The sequence below is a fragment of the Furipterus horrens genome, unplaced genomic scaffold (assembly GCF_987537825.1).
Source record: "Furipterus horrens unplaced genomic scaffold, mFurHor1.1.pri manual_scaffold_10, whole genome shotgun sequence".
NCBI lineage: Eukaryota > Metazoa > Chordata > Mammalia > Chiroptera > Furipteridae > Furipterus > Furipterus horrens.
In genome coordinates, this window is record NW_028327180.1 from 100,939,426 (window position 1) to 100,957,671 (window position 18,246).

General features: G+C 64.2%; 1 protein-coding gene across 1 annotated transcript; it reads right to left on the reverse strand.

Annotated features, from left to right (window-relative positions):
- Positions 1 to 767: 767 nt before the first annotated feature.
- Positions 768 to 10,633, reverse strand: AP5Z1 (adaptor related protein complex 5 subunit zeta 1). Its single transcript, XM_090288673.1, has 17 exons — positions 10,568 to 10,633; positions 7,694 to 7,831; positions 7,326 to 7,512; positions 6,762 to 6,903; positions 6,462 to 6,574; positions 5,898 to 6,066; positions 5,554 to 5,694; positions 5,205 to 5,242; positions 4,959 to 5,121; positions 4,427 to 4,605; positions 3,639 to 3,781; positions 3,161 to 3,301; positions 2,566 to 2,677; positions 2,379 to 2,476; positions 1,899 to 2,031; positions 1,617 to 1,831; positions 768 to 1,369 (listed from the first exon to the last, which is right to left on the reverse strand). The coding sequence occupies exons 1-17, from the start codon at positions 10,606 to 10,608 to the stop codon at positions 1,045 to 1,047; spliced, it is 2,478 nt and encodes an 825-aa protein (XP_090144799.1). The 5' UTR covers positions 10,609 to 10,633; the 3' UTR covers positions 768 to 1,044.
- Positions 10,634 to 18,246: the final 7,613 nt, after the last annotated feature.

An 18,246-nucleotide genomic window follows, 5' to 3' on the forward strand; every position in this document is an offset into this window, starting at 1 on the left:
GCGGCCGGGGAGCTCACCTGCAAGCCCGCCGCGGACTTGAACGGAACGGGTGGGAAGAGCTGGGGCTGAGGGCCCTTCCTGGCCCCACCACGCGGCACAAGGGAGTGTCTCCCCGCTTAGGGTAACCCCAGAGCAGACCCCGATCTGTTCTGAGTAAAGCCCCCGGCGACAGGTACCGCGGTCACTGGGAGCCTTGCCCAGGGGAGCCCCCTGCTTGGTTGGGGCAGGCCAGCCAAGGTGACCGCAGCTGCGACCGCCCGGCAGAGCCCGGAGGCCAGCCCGTGCGTCCGAGCACAGGAAGGTGCCATGAAGAAGCGCACTGACCAGACGCATCTCCCCGGGCACCTTCCTGACCGCGTGCATCACAGACCTGTCACTCCCGGAACACGCACACACAGCCGAATCCTGTTCACCCTTATACACGTGGGGGCTGGGTGAGGAGGAGGGTCCTCAGGTCCCAGGGCCAGCTCTCCCGGCAGCACTCAAGGGCCCGGGGGGCTGTCTGCTGCCACCCCCCGCCACCCCTCTGGCCCTCTCCCCCGGAGGGCGGGGCGGAAGGGAAAAAGACAGACGCGTCCACACAGACGCTCAGAGCAGATGTACAGTCTTCCCTCACTTATTGCAGGTATTACGTTCCAGACACTCCCACCCCCCGCGAAGTAGGAACCTTACATGTATTCTAAACTCTTAAACCTACGTAACTTTACATATACAGTACCGCAAAATCCCGTGATATAGCAAAAAATCCGCGATAAATAAATATATTTTTAAAAATCCCGCGATACAGTGAGCCCGCGATAAGTGGACCGTGATACAGCGAGGGACGGCTGTATTTGGGTGGGTTCTCTTCCTGCAGCTCTCACCCACCCCATGCAGCTGCGGCCACAATTCGGGGCTGTTTCTCTGCAGAGCTCATCGTGACCACCAGGGAGAGGGGTTAGAGACACAGGCACCCACAGGGTGAGATGTGACAGGCCGGACCGGCACCGAGGGACTGACACCCACCGGGCCTCCTCCCTGGTGTCCCCTCTGGCCATTACAGCTCTAGCGTGGCCCTAACCCTTTGGCCTCGGCTGGCACCAGTCTGGCCACTGTCGCTCCCCCCGGCAGGAGGCCCGCCCCCTTCTCCACCAGCTGGCTGGCTGTGCGCAGGGCCAGTGGCAGGGCTGTGGTGGTGTCGCGGTGGTAGCGGGGCTGGCACACCCCCCCGCCGGGTGTGAGAACAAACTGGGCCACGCTGGGCATCTTCAGCAGGTTCAGCAGCTCGGTGGCCCGCGTGCCGATGACTCCTGCGTCCTCCCTGCTGTGCGGGAAGCCCACGGCCGGGCTCTGAGCCAGCGTCCTTATCTTTGACAGGAACAGAGAGACCCTGGGGAAGAGGGGTCCCAGCAGTCAGTGGCAGACGTAGCCCCAGTGGGGCGAGGGGTCCCATGGAGGGCGCCCGGCCACCCCTGGCACCCAGCTAGCGTGGCTTTAGCTTGGAGAAACGGGGTGGGGCGCACACGGCCCATACCGCCTGTGCGTGTCCAGAACCCCGTGTGCTCAGGCCGTGTCCCGGCCTCTGGGACGGGATGCCTCCCAAACCACTTTCCTTCCTCCCCACCCCTAACCTGTACCTGGGGATCAGGTCTTGGCTCCGGGAGGCCAGCTTGGTGAGCGTGGTCATCAGTGTGGTGATGAGCTGTGGGGGACACTTGGGAAGGGTGGCTGAGGGGCGGGACTGGGTGACCTCGAACAGCAGAGCTTCCAGGGCTTCAAAGAACTTGTTGATCTGCTCCACGGTGCAGCGCCGGTCCCAGCTCACAGCCACGTACTCGCCGATGGCCCACACCTGTGGGAGCAGCACCTCAGCCCTGGCCGGCAGGGCGCGCCAGGAGGGGGCCGGCGGCCGCGCTTACCACCGCCGTGAGCACGCTCCCGCCGCTGCGCACGCCGCGCCCGCCGCCCACGAACTCCAGCAGCTCCTTCGCCAGCTCCACTACCAGGGACGGGTGCCGCTTGCAGAGGGCCAGGAACTGGGAGCTCAGCACCCTGCCGGAGGGGACACTGGTGGGCTGCAGGCAGCGCCCGGCAGGGCCCAGCCCCTCGGTCCCAACCAGGACAAGAGCCAGGAGGCATGAGGAGCGGGAACATGTCTGAGCACCGGGTGGCCGGAACCAAGGGAGCCCCGCCCCCCGGAGAGGAGGCTGGGACAGCACCGTCCTTGGTCCTCGGAGTGCAAGGGCCAGGCCTTCAGAGAGGGGGACAGACGGTCTGTGGGGGGAAGGGAGGGGACACCCTGGGTCTGACACGGAGGGGCCTGGGCAGCGCCTAGAACGCTGGGGTGGCAGCACCGTCGCAGTAAGGGGTCAGTGGGGCCGGGCGGGGGAGCCACTCACCTGTGCACACGGGCTTCGTGCCCCGGGACCTGGTAGAGCGAGTCGCTTCTCTCCAGGAGCAGCCGCGCCAGCTGCTTGGCCAGGGCCCCGTCGGCGAACTGGGGTCAAGGGCGAGACAGACTCAGCGCCGCAGCGGACACCTGCCGCCCGCTGCCTGGTCCCGGCGGGCCCTGCCTGGGCGGCTCACCTGCGCCGCCGCCGAGAAGAAGGCCTGCAGCAGGACGGGCACGGCCTCCGCGCACTGGAGCACGCGGGCGCAGCCGGCCATGGGCTGCAGCAGCTGGTGGAGGGGCGCCAACCTGGGGGCGCCGGGAGCAGGCTCTCAGGGCCCACCGCGCCCCGCCCCGCCCCGCCCGGTGCCCAGGGACACGCTCTGAACACGCGGACCTGTCACCCCACGGGCCGCTGCCTGCGGGAGGACGGCTCCGAGTGCCACGGCCTGGGCCAAGCTCTGAAACTGCTGGCACGCCCCCCTCAGAGGGGGTCGCCCGTCACCAAGCCCGTGCGCTCCCCAGACCGGGCGGAGCTGGCGTGGGGCCGAGGCGGGGCACCTGCCCCGGGAGCTGAGCTGCGGCTTCTGCATCTGCAGCCCGGAGGCCCCAGAACGTCTACTGCGCAGGGCAGAGGGCTGACTCGTGGGACCAAGGGCCGAGCACGGGGCACCGTGGGGCCGGGTGACAGCAGCTGTCTCTTCAGACAAGAAGGCGTTAGGCCCGAGGGGGGGACACCGGGGCCCTGCCCACAGCCCAGTCCAGGGGTGCTCTAGCCTGGGGGAACCCTACCGCTCCACAGTCCCGCTGGCCTTGGCACGCAGCAGGTGCTGGAAGAGAGGCTGGAACTGCGGGTCCCGGAAGGCCTCCAGGCAGCCGGGGACCCTGAGGGAGGTGTCCCAGAGTGGCCGCTCCGATGCCGCAGGTGACAGCCTGTGAGTGACCGGGCGCCCGAGACGGGGCTCAGACGTGGCTCCAGCACAGCCCCTGCCCCCCTCCGAGCACCCGCTGGCCAGGGAAGGACACGAGCAGACAGCACCGTGACGTCACAGTGCCCTGGCCCGGGGAAGGGCCTCGGGGTGACCTAAAGGGCCTGGGGCCCGGCACCTGCCGGGTGGGGGGAGCCCCTGCGGCTGATACGAGGCAGGCTGAGGGCTCACCCCGCAGCACACGAGGCAGCCGGGGAGGGAGGAGGCGGCTCCTGTGCTGGGGGCGGCAGGGACACGGCCAGGCGGCGAGGACAGGGCCGGGCCCCGGCGGGCGGCCTCACCTGAGCTGCAGGTCCAAGGCCGCGGTCAGGCACGGCAGGTCCAGCAGCGCGTGCAGCATCTCCACGGCCGTGCCGGCGTCGGCCAGCGACGGCAGCAGCGCCACGAACTCGGCAGCCAGGGCCGGGCTGTCCCAGGCCAGGAGCTGTGGGGACCCCGGGAGGCTGTCCGTGCGTCCCGGAGCTCGGGAGTAGGGCTATGGCAGCCGCGGCAGGAGCCAGCGGGTCATGCCTGCAGCCCTGCTGTCACCGGGGGTTGGCCTGCTCCCTGCCCTGTCACGCTTCATGGGGACCCAGGGCCCTGAAAGGCGGCCTTCCAGTTTGTGTCGTACTAGTCTGTCTGCTGCTGCATTCACTTCCATAATGGCAGTGACATCGCTTCCCTCGCGTCACCACGGTCATTTCTCTGATGGACTAAGTCTCCAACGATCCTGAGAGTGTCGTGCGGTGACTGCCAGTCACAGGCGACATCCCAAAGGCAAAGGCACCCCGGGGCCGAGTACAGGCGGAGCTGCAGGAGGCCACTCTGGATGGGCTCAGGGAGCACGGAAGCCAGAGTCCGGCCTTCCCGCGATCAGCACTGGGCTGCACTGCAGCGAACTGCGGGTCTGAGACGTGGGACACCGCGGCCCGCGGCCCCCACCCCCCGCCTGCCCTCCAGGCCACCTGACCCGAGGCCTGGGAGCGACTGGGCCCGAGCCCCAGAACTAGAGGGACAGGAGAGCGTGGGGACACTGCACCCCACCCCAGCACCCCCGCCCCCATTCTGGCCCAGGGACAAATGTGCATGCCTTAAAGAGGTTGGGGAAGCTCAGTTTGAGAAGGCCAAGGTTTCTGCCAAACAGGGGAAGGCTGTCCCTGCAAAACTGGATGAACTCGAAGGCCAGCATCGGGCTGTGGAAGAATTCGGAAGGGACCCTGGCGAACACGTGCTGGCAGATGGCCTCCGCGTCCACAGCAGCTGCCTCCCCTGAAAGGCGAGGGTCACCGTGAGGACACCTGCTGCTGGTCAGGGCCGCTCGGGCCCACTTCCATGACCCACACGTCCCTAGGACCCCAGAGGCTCTGACACGCCCACCGGGCACCAGCAACGGGAACTGAGCAGGGTCCCACGTCCCCAGCGGCGCTGGCCACAGGCCACCCCTCGGAGGAGCCCGGATGTCCTCCAGGAGCTGACGCGCTCCGACAGCAAAGCCGTCGTGAGGACGCTGTGGGCAGGGTACCTCTCTAACCTGCCACGTGACTCTGTCTTCAAACCGCCGCCGCCCAGGGCTAACCCTCCGTCAGAGCAACGCCCCCGGGGGGAGCCGCGCCCGGGCTCACCGTGGCTCAGGAAGAACCGGGCGACGGGCAGCAGCGCCCGCGCGCAGGTGGGGGCGGCGCGCAGCCGCGCGTGCAGCGCCTTCAGGCAGGAGAGGCTGCGGCACAGGAAGGCGGGGTCCCGCCGGCACAGCACGTCCAGCAGCAGCACGGCCTCCACCAGGCACTGCGGGGACACCGAGGCCACACTCACGCGGAGGCGGCGGGGCCCGGCTGCCCCTCCTGGCGCCGCCGCCGCCCGGCACGCACGGCTTTCTGCAGGTCTGCGTCCCCCCTCCTCAGGGCTCCTGGGGGCGGAAGGAAGGCACCGGGTCCGTGCGCGAGCTTCGCAGCAGCCACCTGACGGTGCGCTGTGGTCCCCAAGCTTGCGGGACGGGCGGTGGGCCACCCCCTGGGAGCGGAGGGACAGGACAGGGTGTGGCCGCAATCGTCCCCAGGGGCGGTGTGACTGGTGCAGGGGAGGGGCCCTGGAGAGCCTGGGACCGGTTCTGTCCAGTGCGGAGCCCCGAGGGAAGCGCTGCTGGGCCCGGCCTCCCGTGAGCGCCCAGAGCACAGCCCCGCGGCGGTGGGGGGCGGGGTGGGGGGCGCCAGCACTCACGCCGGGTGCTCTGCTCCAGGAGCCGCTGGCAGTACTCGAAGGCCTTCTCCCGCAGCTGCTCCCGGGGCGGCAGCAGGCGGCCGGCGGCCGAGGTGGCAGACAGCACAGACAGGGCAGAGCCCCCCAGCTCCGGCTCGTCACCTGCAGGGCAGAGCGGCCCAATGGGACACGGGTCCAGAGAATGCCAGGAGAGCCACCACACAGACACCCGGCCGCCCGGCCCCCTCGGTGTCGCTGAGGCGTCCGCCCCAGTAAGCCCGGAGGAGGAAGAGCCCCGTGAGCGCGTCGGAATCTGCTGCCCTGAATGGCCCCTGACGGCTCGGCCCAAGGCAGCCGGGTCCCACCTGCGTCCGGGGTGCCTGGGCCCTCGGGGCTGCTGTGTGACAGCCAGGCCCGCAGCATGGAGAAGGCCTGCACGTTCAGCCACTGGTCCTCCGTGAAGCGTGGGCCCTTGGACAGCACCGTGAAGAAATCTGTGGCCACGGCCCCATCAACCTCGGTGACAGGACCTGGCTGCGGGAGGAAAGGGGGCATGGGTGGCACTGGGGAGGGGCAGAGCTGAGACTGGAAAGGCCAAGGGGCTCACCCACCCTCTTGTTCCAGCGCTAGGGGCACCCATCCTTGGTAAGATGCGTCAGCGCTGGCATCCGTCAGACAAGTGACCCTCACCGGCAGGTCTGGGGGTCAGCAGATGCACAGAGTCATGGGCTGAGGGGCTGTGACCCTCTGCGACCCCAAGCTCTCCCCCCAACCCGCGCTGAGTGGAGACAGGAAAGAAGGATCATTCTGGAACCAGTGCCAGTGGAAGGACAGGACAGGGAGAGTCAACAGGACCGTACAGGCCAAGCGGGCTGGGGGGGCCCAGGGACACCCAGGGACAGCAGGCTCCGAGAGTCCCCTGCCCTCACCTGCCGGGCCCTGGGCGTGGAGAAGAAGCCTCCGGAGGAGTGTGCTGGCCCCTGCTGGACGCTGGCGTAGCGGAGCCAGTCGACCAGCCTCCTGTCCAGCAGGCTGACCTGGTCTGCGGAGGGGCGGGGACAGCGCGCGGGGAAACCGGGTCAGCCCCGGCTCCAGCTGCCCAGGCTCCTAGGTCTTCTTGGAAAACAGGCAGCTCCCGCCAGGACAGGGCTCCCGACACCCACTCCGACAAAAGGCCCCGGTCCCACTGCCCTCCCCACGTGGGCTCAGGCCCCTCAGGAAGGCGGTACCTTCGTGGAGGGTGCCTGGGGCGAGGCCGACGACCTTGGACACCACCGGGAGGAGGGGCCTCAGGCTGGGCCCCTCGGGCTGTCGGTGCTCGAGGACCCTGAAGACGCGCTGGCCGACACTGCTGACCCGCGTTCTGTCACCCTGCAAATAGCACACGCGAGGGAAGGGCTCACTCGCCCACGTGCCTGAGTGACATGGCAGTCACCGGGTCTGGGAACATCTGGAAGGGGGACCCATCGACATCATTAATGCTATGATGCCACCTCTTACGGACGTCTAGCAGCGTCCCCTGAGCAGCTGGGCCCTGTGGCCGGCATTAGCCTTCGCCGCGCCCCAGCCACTTTCCTAGGAACCCGGGGAAAGGCAGACGGAAGGACGAGGGGCGGGTGTCTCTGCTCAGTCCAGATGAATCCAAGGCCAGGTCCCGCCCAGACAGCTGTGCGGGCCGGGGAGCAGAGGGGAGCCCGCCTGTGTGGGGACCGCGCACCGGGGTGCCGCTTCTCCCAGGGCCCCGGGACCACCAAGGGCAGGGCAGCCAGCCGGGGTGGTAACAGTCACGTTACCTGGGCCAGCAGCACAGAGGCCACCAGGCTCAGCTGCCGCGTGTTCTGGACGTGGTCCCAGGGCAGGCTCTGGCTGCCGCAGGGAGCCATCTCTCTCAGGATGGCAGCACAGAGAAGCTGGGGCTGCTCAGGGCACGTGGGCCGGCACAGCGTGGTCTGCAGCAGGTCCACACACGTCTTCTCCAGCCTGGACGACAGAGCGCGCATGCCACGTCACACCGCAGCAGAAGCGCCTGGGCCCCAGCAAAGTGGCCAGGTGCCTCGGGCAGGTGGAGAGGACTTCTGTACTGAGAACTGCTCACACTGCTCTAAGTTAACACAGACTCAAACGCCACCTGCCAAGCACACCCGAAGGTGCCCGCACTCACTTTCTGCTGTACTTGGTGGCCGAGATGATGAGGAAAAGCCTCCGCAGGGCATCGGTGGCGTCAGGCCCCAAGTCCTCCTTCTGTAGCAGCTGGCTGACGCGGGCACAGAACTTCTCCAGCTCCTCATCCTGGATCTCCCTGGACCAAGAAGATGCTGTCAGCAACCTGGCATCAAGGGACCATGCCAAGGGACCCAGGGATGCCGTCCCGAGCTACGACAGGGGGACTCGCAGACGCAGGGCAAGTCCCGGAGCAAAGGCAGACCTGGGTCTCATGGGAAGGCAGCTCCACCATCCACACGTCTCTCATGACAAATCAGCTGACCAGTCCCCCACCTAGCTCCTCTCCCTGGGACTCAGCTGCCCGTGGGCCACTCCATCCCCTGCGGGACAGGGCTGTCGGGGACACCATCACCCCCATTTACAATGACAACAAACCTTGATGGTGACTCCACACATTCAAATTTCGTCCTTCCAGGAGCAGAACTAAGACTTATTGAATTTAGGAGTCAAAACTAAAGGGAAATTTAACCTGAAATAAGTTGCTTTTCAACAGATTCCTTCGGTGAGCCTGTAGCTTCTGGGAACAGGAGTGAAATCTAACGGCCCAAAGGGCAGGCGTGACAACGCGGTGTAAGGCAGGCCTGTCGCGGTGCCCGACCGTAGCACTTAATTTGCTGATTAATTAAAACTGCCTTTGTGTTGAGCCTTGACAACAGGTAAGACGCTGAAGAGTCTCCAAGTCACACGCCCATGAGTTGGTATAACGGGGACTCCTGGCTGATGGTGCCCACCCCCTGAGCCACAGCTGAAGTCCACTCAGTCCCTTTTGAACTGATCAGATGATTGAGCTCAGGAATCTCGAACTGAGACAGACAGGGGACCCCTGCCTCTGACGCTGGCAAGGTAAGAGAAACATCTGGAGGCGGGGTCCCAGGGCGGCTCCTTGCATTCTCTGCTCTTACTGTAGGGCTGGCAGACAAACCCCCGCGGATTCGCCTCCACCCCTCACCTCCCTCCGTCCCTTCCTCCGGCAGCCGGCCCAGGTCCGTTTCTAACGAGGGTAAGACTGAGCGAGAAGCTACCAGGCTGTCTCGCAATGAGAACGGAGAATCTTTCCCAGAACAGGGGTACTCCTCATCCCAGATCGATCCCTTCAGGTACAGCCTCCAAAGCCCAGGATTCCTTCTAAAAGGCCAGGCCGCTCAAACCCTTCCACAGCTCCCCAGGGCTTCCAAACCCACTCCTGCAGCCGCCAATGAGGCTCGCAGGGCCCTGGCCCCACCAGACTTCCCTGGGCACCACCAAGCGCTTCCCTCCCGCTTCTGACCCTGCGTACTGGTCCTCCATCTGAAATACTCGTGCTGAGCTTTTGATTGGCTCTCGTCCTTTCGGGAAGCCCCCAGACCCCGCAGGACACCCCTGTCCCTCCCCACCCGGGCCCCGCCCTCTTCTTCGCTTACAGGAGAGGTCTTTGGTCACTTTGCCCACCCTTGCTTTCCATCTTTGAAACATTTGGAAATTAAAATTCACTCCAAATCCTACCCCCCCCCAACTGTAGCAGATCAAGTGCTACCAAAAACCACAGGCTTAATTAAAGTACAACCTAGAGTGAAAGCTAGTAAGACCCGATCGTTAATAACTTTCCCCAAACCCTGGGCGGGAGCAAGGGTAACTCATCCCCTCAGGCCAGGCAGACAGAAGGGCAGGAACTCAGACAGGGAGGGAGGGCCATTCCTTCCGCCTCTCAGTCCACAAACCTCCGGCCCCAAGCAGGCGCGTCGGGAGCCGACACTCGGCGGCGCTCCGAGTGGTTCTCCATCCCCACGTGTCTGCCTGCGAGGCCTTGGGGCGAGCGTGGCGCACGCTGAGTGAAGTGCTAGTATTTACAGGTATCTACCGACGGTTTCACTCAGCACAGCCCCTAAGTTCAAGCGACCTTGGGTCAGGATATGGGAACGTGAACTGCCACGTTGGGACTTGAACTTGGAACACCGGTCCAACGCTCAGGGACAGGCTCCGCAGGACCTACTGGGACAAGGGCTGCAAGTGCACGGGCCCCCTGCAGATCCCAAGGGTGATGCGACCGCAGATTTTCACCCTCTTCACGGCCCTTAGAACCGCACCTGCGTCCGAGACCATCGCCCCACCGTGGGCACGGCAGCCTCAACCACCCGCACCCGTTCCACCAACCAGTCCGGCTCAGAATCCCATTTTCTTTCCTTTTTTAAAGAGTTTACCACGGGCTTGTGGTTCTGGTTGCATTTTCCTCCTTTAAACAAGTGGCACCGAGGCTCGGATCGCCCGAGGGACCGCGGGGTTTTAGTCCTCCCGTCGCCGGCTGGTCGGCGAGAAGGGGGCTCGCGACCGGTCAGCGGGAGGCCGGAGCCAGCGCCGCGCAGGGGGCGCAGGGCCGCTCCTCGACCATCCGGGGCGCCCGGGCGCAGGGGAGCCGCCTTCCTAGGTGCCGAAGCCCACGGCTCCCCAAAGGCCTCCGCCGGCACCGCACCCCGCGCGCGGCACCCTGAGCTCGCCGCGGCGCCGTCCCCAGGGGCTCTCCGGCCGCCCCCGGCTCCGCGCCCCGGTGCTGGGGCCGCTGGGTCGCAGCTGACAGCTGCTGGCTACCCCGCCCCTGGCTAACCGATCCCGGGGACCCGGCCCCACCTCATTCCCATTCCCCCTCAGGCCCCTGCTCAGGCGCCACCGCCTCCGGGGACCAGCTCCCCCTCCCGCACCTCGCCTTCCCGGGCCCGGCCGGCGAGGCCTCCCGGTCCCCGGGTCTCTAAAGCGGGGGCCAGACGGGCTCCCCCGAGTGGCCGCGCCCGGGCTCCCCTCTGAGACCCCACCGGGCGCCCCGAGGGAAAGGCGCGGGCACCTGGCCTGGCGGAGCAGACTCTCCGCCCCCGCCGTGAACATGCCGCCGCCGCGACCACGGCCCGCACACGCGGCCCCGGCGCCCCAGCCGCTGGCGACCCGGCACGCCTGGCTCGCAGCACCCCCCGTTTCCGGGTGGCCGCACGTGTCACGTGACGTCAGCAGGACGGACAGGCCGCCGACCAATGGGATTTGGCAGAGCCTCGCGGGGCGGGGCCTCTGCGCCCCGGGCGCCGGTCCTGGTCGGCTTCCGGGCGCCTTCCGTGCTGGGAGGGCCGGAACCTTCGCAGCCCGGAACCTTCGCAGCCCGGCACCTCGGTGCGGCGGAAGCCCGGAACCTCGGCACCCGGGCGCGCGGGGCGTCAAAGGGCACAGCGGGGTCTGGTCATCAGGGGCCGCCAGTCGCCCGACGTCGGGGCAGGAGCGCAGGGGCGTCTGCGGGGTCACCACTCGACGAGCAGCGGGGACCGAGTCCCGGGCTGCCCCGGGCAGGGGTGTTGGTTCCGGGGAGACAGTGCACGGCGGAGGCCCCGTCCTTGCCCCCACGGAGCTCACGGCCGACAAAGACGACGGGCCGGTGGGCGAAGGTGCGCGCAGGCCCGGGAGCGAGCAACCCCGGGAGGGCAGGGCCGCCGCGGCGCCGCGGGGAGCTGCGTGCCCCTTGCAGGAGGCGTCCGAGGACGGGCTGCGCTCCCCCCGCGGGACTCTGGACTCCGGTTTCGGGACAACCTTATGGAGCCCAGGGACACGTTCGGGGCGACTGGCGCTGAGGGGGAGGAGGGGGAGCCCGCAGCGTGAGCGCGGAGAGAGGCGGGCGCCCCGGCAGCAGGGGAAGGCGGCGGGCGAAGCCTCTCGCCAGGGGCAGCTCAGGGGGTGTTCACCAGCGTTGGGAGGCCGCACCGCGTGGGGCCGGCAGTGGTCAAGGAGGCCGAGGTCACCCCGGTGAGGGGAGGGGCCGACGCAGCAGCTGAGGGGTCACTGCGGCCGCCCTGCCTGCTGCCCACCGAGGACCGGGCCGGGGAGGCGGGCAGCGGCCTGAGAGACTGCGGCGTTTCGGATCGGAGGCCAAGTCTGAAGTGCTGCTGAGAAGCCTGATGACACGTATTGGCGACAAACGCTCGCTTTCGTTACACCCCAAGTCCGAGGCGGGGTGCAGGAGAGATGCCCGAGCGTCTTCTTACGATGATTCAGTTGTGAAAAAGGCAGGCGCTGTGAAGAGAGGCTGATTTCACCGCAGCCGACGTCACCGAACCCGCAGGACATTCTCTGAGGCCGGATGCCCTCTCTGCACATGAAGAAATGAGGCTTTTTGCAGGTTCAAGTCCCCCAGCTGCCCTTGCACCCCAACCTGTCTGATTGCAGAGTCCTTGTCCGGCCACCTCTGTACCCGGGACAGTATGCACGGAGGGACAGGGAGGCCCACATCTGCTCAGGTCTGCTTCTGGCGGGTGCCAGGACCCATCAGGGCAGCCGTGGGCGTCTGGGAGCAGGGAGGCTCCCTGGTTTGTCCACATCCCTGGAGCTGCAGATTGATCTTCAGGGAACTCCTGTGAGTCCAGGAGCTCACAGGCACCTCCACAGATCACGTCTTTTGTTAGTGCGCTTCTTTCCTGGAGGGAGCCACTGGTTGGGGAGCAGATGGGGGCCATCTGCCCGCCCATCCATCTGTCCCCTCACCCACAAGGACCATACCGAGCCCTGTTGTCATTGCTTTAATATATAATTTTATTTCTGGTTATAGAAACAAATGCTAAGAGGAGAAACGAAACTTCCCCATCCACATACAACAATTTAATAGATAAAAGAACAGTTAAAATAAATGAAAAAGTAGAAATTTTAAACTTTGTTATACCTTTAAAACATTAATGTCTGATACAATTAGAAATCACATTCATATCTCAAACTTTAAAAAAAAAGTATGGCTCCTTATTAAAAAAATACTGTATCCCATTAGAAATGGAAATGCAGGCTGGCCCAGCTGCTGTGGGTCTCCCTGCCTTTCTGATGGTGGCGCTGCCTCCCTGCCACCAGAGCAGGGGGTCTGCACGCCTTCCTGGGTTTCCCAGACCAGATTTTACTTACAGGCGGTGAAACATTGCAACGTGACCTCAACTTCACATCCGAGGCTCTAGAACCTAAATTTCCACTTTATAGGATACGACTGATATTTTTAAAGCAATGATTATTAAACGTATTGTAAAAAACACTTTAGACAGCCACTGTAAAAAAAATTACACACACTCGCACACACATACATACACACAGCCCTAACACACCCCCCCGCCCAAATTATCTTTACAGGAGAATTATCGGTCAGCTAAGAGAAAAAAGAAATCTCAGTATTGGGTTTGATCCTCCCTCACGTGCACCAAGCTGCTGGGCCCAAACTTGGCTGATCTGAGACAGAATTTGGGGCACGCTTTGTCTCCCCTGCTGCCCCCGCCCCATCCAGACAGAACATGAGCCGAGTAAATTAACACATGCCAGGAAGGGGGCAAGGGCCAAGCTTAAAATGTTTTGAGTATAAATCCCATTCTTACTAATTAAAAGAAAAACAAACCTGGACCAGTTAACTGAAAACGTAGAGGCTAAGAGCTTGAGGCCACAGGCTCAGTTTAACACCCATCAGCCCGTTCAAGGGAAAAATTCATTTCAGAGTCAGACCTCATTCCAGCCCAGCCCTGTGCAGGGGTAGGGGCACGAAGCTCCTCGGGCTGCGGCAATCGGCTTGGACGAGCAAGGCCTGTTTACTGCAGGTAAGAAAAATCTTCCCATAAAAAGCATATTTAAAAAACAAAAAAAAAATTGCTTCTGTTAGCCATTAAAAAACAAAACAAAACTATTTTTAGAGAGGGAGACATCAGTGTGGTTGCCTCTTGAGCGCCCCCAGCTGGGGACCTGGCCCGCAGCCCAGGCCTGTGCCCTGACTGGGAATCGAACCGGTGACTCTTTGGCTTGCAGGCTGGCGCTCAGTCCACTGAGCCACGCCGGCCAGGGCACAAAAGCAGCGTACTCTTTAATATGCCGAAGCCCTGCAGCATTACGCCGGTCTCCCCTGCACTTCACTGTTACGATTTCTAACACAAAGTCTACCATCAATAAGTATTTGGAGGAATCAAATTAGCAAACTATTCCAAAATGAAGAGCCAGAATTATTCCAATTCAATTTTGACTCTTAAAACAACTGGGTTGGGGCAGAAAAGTGAGAATAGCTCACGTTACCCTTGCAGGCGACTGGGTGACTAGAACCTGGGGAAGGCAGCCTGAAGCCACCTGCTCATGGGGACCCATGGGGTCCTGCGCAGGCAGCAGCACCTGGTTGACCAGGGTAAGGAAACATGTCTGCTGCCTCCCACTGGCCCTGGAATTTTTCTTCCCATTTTCCCAGTAGCCACCAGAATGACAAGCAGGTGGGTCTCCTGGGGAGAAAGAGGTCTAGAAACTCTTCTAAAGGAATGAGCAGCCAAAACCAGCATTAGGATGACCCCCAAGGCTCAGGAACTCAGAGGAGAGATTTTCATTCATCCTGCGTGAAAACGCAGACGCTCGTCCCTGGCGGCAGCAGAGCCTCCGCGAACCCCTAGCCCTTTGCCCAGCAAAGCCCACCTGCAGGAGGGCGTCCGGTCACGCAGCAGCTGGGGCTGAACACGCTGGGGCCGGGCCTGCCTCTCAGAGCAGCGGGCGCGGCTCTGCAAGCCGGAGCGGGACCTGCCGCGGCAGCCGGTGCCGGCAGCCTGAGCCGTGACAGCAGCTCAGGGAGGCTCCCCAGCCCCGGAGAAGCGAGTCCTGGTCCCTCTACTCTGTTTAACTGCCTTGTGCCCCCGGAACCTTCTCACGACCCCGGGGGAAGCCAGTGCAGCCCCTCCCAGCCCAGCCGACCTGCTTGCAGACGTGGCCCCGCAGGCAGGGAGAAGGGGGGCCCGCCGGCCAGAGTTGAGCTGCAGCCAGGCCAGGAAAGGGTGGCTGAGACTGGGCCGGAGCAGACCCTCCACAGAGACACCCCCAAACAGGCCTGCAAAGCCTGTGGGGTGAAAGACAGCTCAGCTCAGCAAGTGACCTTTCTCCCTTTTTAACTTAAAACTCTTTCAACAGCCAGTGAAATGGGCTTATTTCTTACTTCAGTTCTGAGGAAGTGCTTGGGGCTGCAGCCCCGGACCCCACTCCTGAAGCAGCCGTAGCGCGGGGCCGGGTGGCAGGGAGGACAGGGGAGGCAGCAGCGGTTCTGGAGAGGGCGGTGCTCTGGGGCCCCCGGTGGCCGGGGCCAACTCAGCCATGGGCCGGGGCGGGGACAGTGCTGCCCCTGAGACAGGCCACAGGCACCCATGCAGACCCTCCCTCGACACCAAAGGGAGCAGCTTTTGGTATGAAAAGGCAAGGCGGGGAGCAGAAGTCTCGTGCCAAACCCCAGAGCTGTGAGCGCGGGGCGAGGGGCTGCATCCCGAGCGCTTTAAAGCCCTGCCGTGGAAAACAAGGCCTCAGAGAGGGGCTTTCCGAATGAGAGGAATCTGTAAAACACAGGGAAACAGTCCGAGAGGAAAGACGGACCCCAAGGCCCGCCCTCGCCGGCGCCACCACGCTTCTGGGGCGTCTGCAGGCCAGCCCCCCTCCGTAGCAGCACGTCTGAAGGACTTAAATTATTCTCAGCGAAGAGGACCACTCCCAGGCAGAGGTATCGTGAAGGAGGCTGCAGGAAACACTCGGCCATAAGCCCCACAGGGGCCCCGAGCGGCCCAGATGCGTGTCTGCGCCCCGACCTGTGGCCGTGGGGCCACCTCGAGGGGCCGGGGCCCCAGGGAGCCTGGCAGAGCCTCACAATCATTTTTGGTAACTTATTCTAGAACAAGTAGTGCACTGTTTATCCAGCATCGGAACGGAGGCAGCATCTGTGCGCGGCGCCCTGAGGCCCACTCGGGGGAGCTGCTCTCGGGGGTCGGGTGTGTGAATCCCGAGACGGTGACAGTCCTTCACCCCCGGTGTCCCTCAAGGGCAAAGCAGAATTTGAGGCTTTTGGAGAAAACTCAGGTCACTCGCCTGCATCAACTGCACTAATTTACTTACTTCTTTCACTGAAGCTCCGGGAAAGTCCCGTCTCCTCTGACCCGTTCTTACATTCGGCTAAGTTCTCATTTTTCAAGTAAAGTTTGCACTTTGTCTATAAAGTAAGAAACTAACCCTCAAACCAAAGAAAACCTTTCTTCTCCTTCTGGACTCTGGTTACCAACGAAGGGCTCTGTCCACAGAGAGCGCAGCCCCCGCAGCGGAGGGGGTCCTTGTCAGAGGAAACGACAGCATCAGGCGAGCGGCCCGTGGCCTCAGACCGACCTTTCGCCGGGCCCAGGGAAGGGCAGAAAAGGGGCCCGCACGCCCGTCCCCTCCCAGCCGACAACCACCGACCCTCAGGAATCCCTTCCACCTTTTCCCACTTGACTTGCTTCTTAAACAGAGAAAACAGACAACACAAACAGCAACCCCACAGGAGCGGAGCGGACCCTGGGAGGGAGAGCGGGGTGGAGGGTGTGACGGGGGCGGGGGGCCGTCTGGGTCCCTCCCAGGGTCAACTGTTCCCGGGAGAGCTTCCATGTGGGAGGAGGAGCTCATGACGATGACAGCTGTGCTCTCGGGGACGACCCTGTCACCCCCAACATTCCCCCAGATTGTCTCAGTGGGAAGCATTCGACTACTTAAATGCGCGGTTCCGTGGCTTCCTCCCCACAGCGAGTGCGTTTTTCTGCATCTGCTGCTGGTCGGCATGCCGGCGGTCAGCAGGACCCGATGGTGGGGCGGGGCGGGGGCAGCTGCGGGGGCCCAGAGCCAGGCCGGCGCCCTTCGGCCAGCTCATCTCTTCACGCAGACTCGAGCCCCTGGGAGACCAACGAGAAGGTTCTCGGACCCCTGAAACTACAGTGACTCACGGTCATGCCAGAACTGACTCTGTTTCCCCAACCTTAGCTGGGGTCGGCCCGCCCTCTACCACCCACGCCCATGGCAGGTCACAGGCCGCCAGACTCGCAGGGCACCGGGCAGCCTTCCGGCTGTGACAGGCAGCACCTCCTTGGGTGCTGGCCGTTCCGGGGCCTCCGGTAACCAGTCTTAGGACACGTGCTGGCATGACCCAGGCATGCTATATGGTCGGAGAACCAACAATGTCTGGGCCTCAGGGTCTGTGGACCAGAGTGGCAGCTCCCCCAAGGCCCCGGCCTCCTGTCCTTGCCCCCCGGTGTCTGTGCTGACCCCACAGAGTCCCGTCTCAGTTCCAGCAGAAGTGAAAAGGCACTAGTTCTCCACGGTGCAGAATGTCACCCAGTGGAACCTTGTCCTTGCCCCCGGTTCCATTCGCCCACCTCTCTGCACTTCCCACTGAGCCTCTGGTCTCATAGTAGGGTCATCGCTGAACAGGGACGGAAAAAACATCTCAAAAGCCTGGAAACAAAGGGCCAGAGCCACACCCTGGCATCTGCTCAGGGACAACCCGACAGCGGTCTGCGGCCAACGGTCCCGTCCGTCTGCAGGGACAAGGTGGCGTCCCAAGGAGGCACACCTGTGGCAGTCCTGGTGGCCCATGAGCGAACGCATCCCCCGCGTTAAAGGATAATGAAGCAGCAGGACCCCTCGTTACAGACCCTGGGGGAGGCCCCGGCAGGAGACAGGAAACCCCCCAGCCCTGCCCACTCCCACTCACTCCCACGCACGCACCCGCCAGACACTTGGTAAAGAAGGAGTTTTCAGATACCGACGGGAAGTGTCAGCGCGGGACGGAGTGCGTTCTGCTCACCCGAGGCCGGCGCCCGGCCGCCTGCCTGCTGCCCCTGCTTCTCTGAAATCGCCCGAGCGCAACAGGTGGAACTTCACAGAAGAGCTTATTCCCACGGAAGGTTAGTGCCATAGAAACGGCTGGTTTGGGACGCGAAGAACACAGAACAGGAGCTTCCCCAGTCCGGGCAGAGGACACGGGCCGGAGGACACTCCGCACTCGTCCCCAGTGACTGGCGCGAGACGGAACCAGTCACCCCCACGCTGCCGTCCGCCCGGCTCTGCTGGGGCCGGTCCCACGCGGCACGTCCGCCCGTGCCCTCCTTCTGAGCAGCCCCTGCCCACCGGGCCCCAGACGGGGAGACCGCCGCTCTTCCTCCTGGGGGGCTGCGAGGCCGCACTGCCGAGGCTCGGGTGAGGGCCGCGGCTGAGGACGGGCAGCCTTCACTGGGAAGCACATCGTGCCTCCGGGGCCCCGGGGCCCCGAGGCCCTGCGCCAACGCGGCAGAACCGGGCGCCCTCAGAGCCCACTTCCCGATTCCTGAGAGCGTCCTCCACGGGCCGCTGAAGGACGGGGCTGGCTGCGCCCGGGCTGTGAGCCAGACGCACCAGGCGGCCCAGGCTTGCCTCCTGCTCGGGGGAGCCCCCGGCCTGGACGGTGCTGCCCTCGGCTCTCGCCTCGCTGCAGGCGAGGAGGCCAGGTCGGCAGGAGCCGCGCCAGGGCCCTTGGGGGCTGAGGCGACTTGGTGGAGCAGCGGAGCGCGGCTCTGCTCGGGGCCGAGGCGGCCGGACCACGGGGCCCGCAGGGGTGGGCGCTGCAGCTCTGATGGGCGTCCACACAGCCTTCTGCTTTGAATGCCGGCCCAGGAAGCCGCTGACCGCCCCTGAGGTGAGCAGACCAGGCGGACGCGTTGCCTTGCCAGGAGCCAG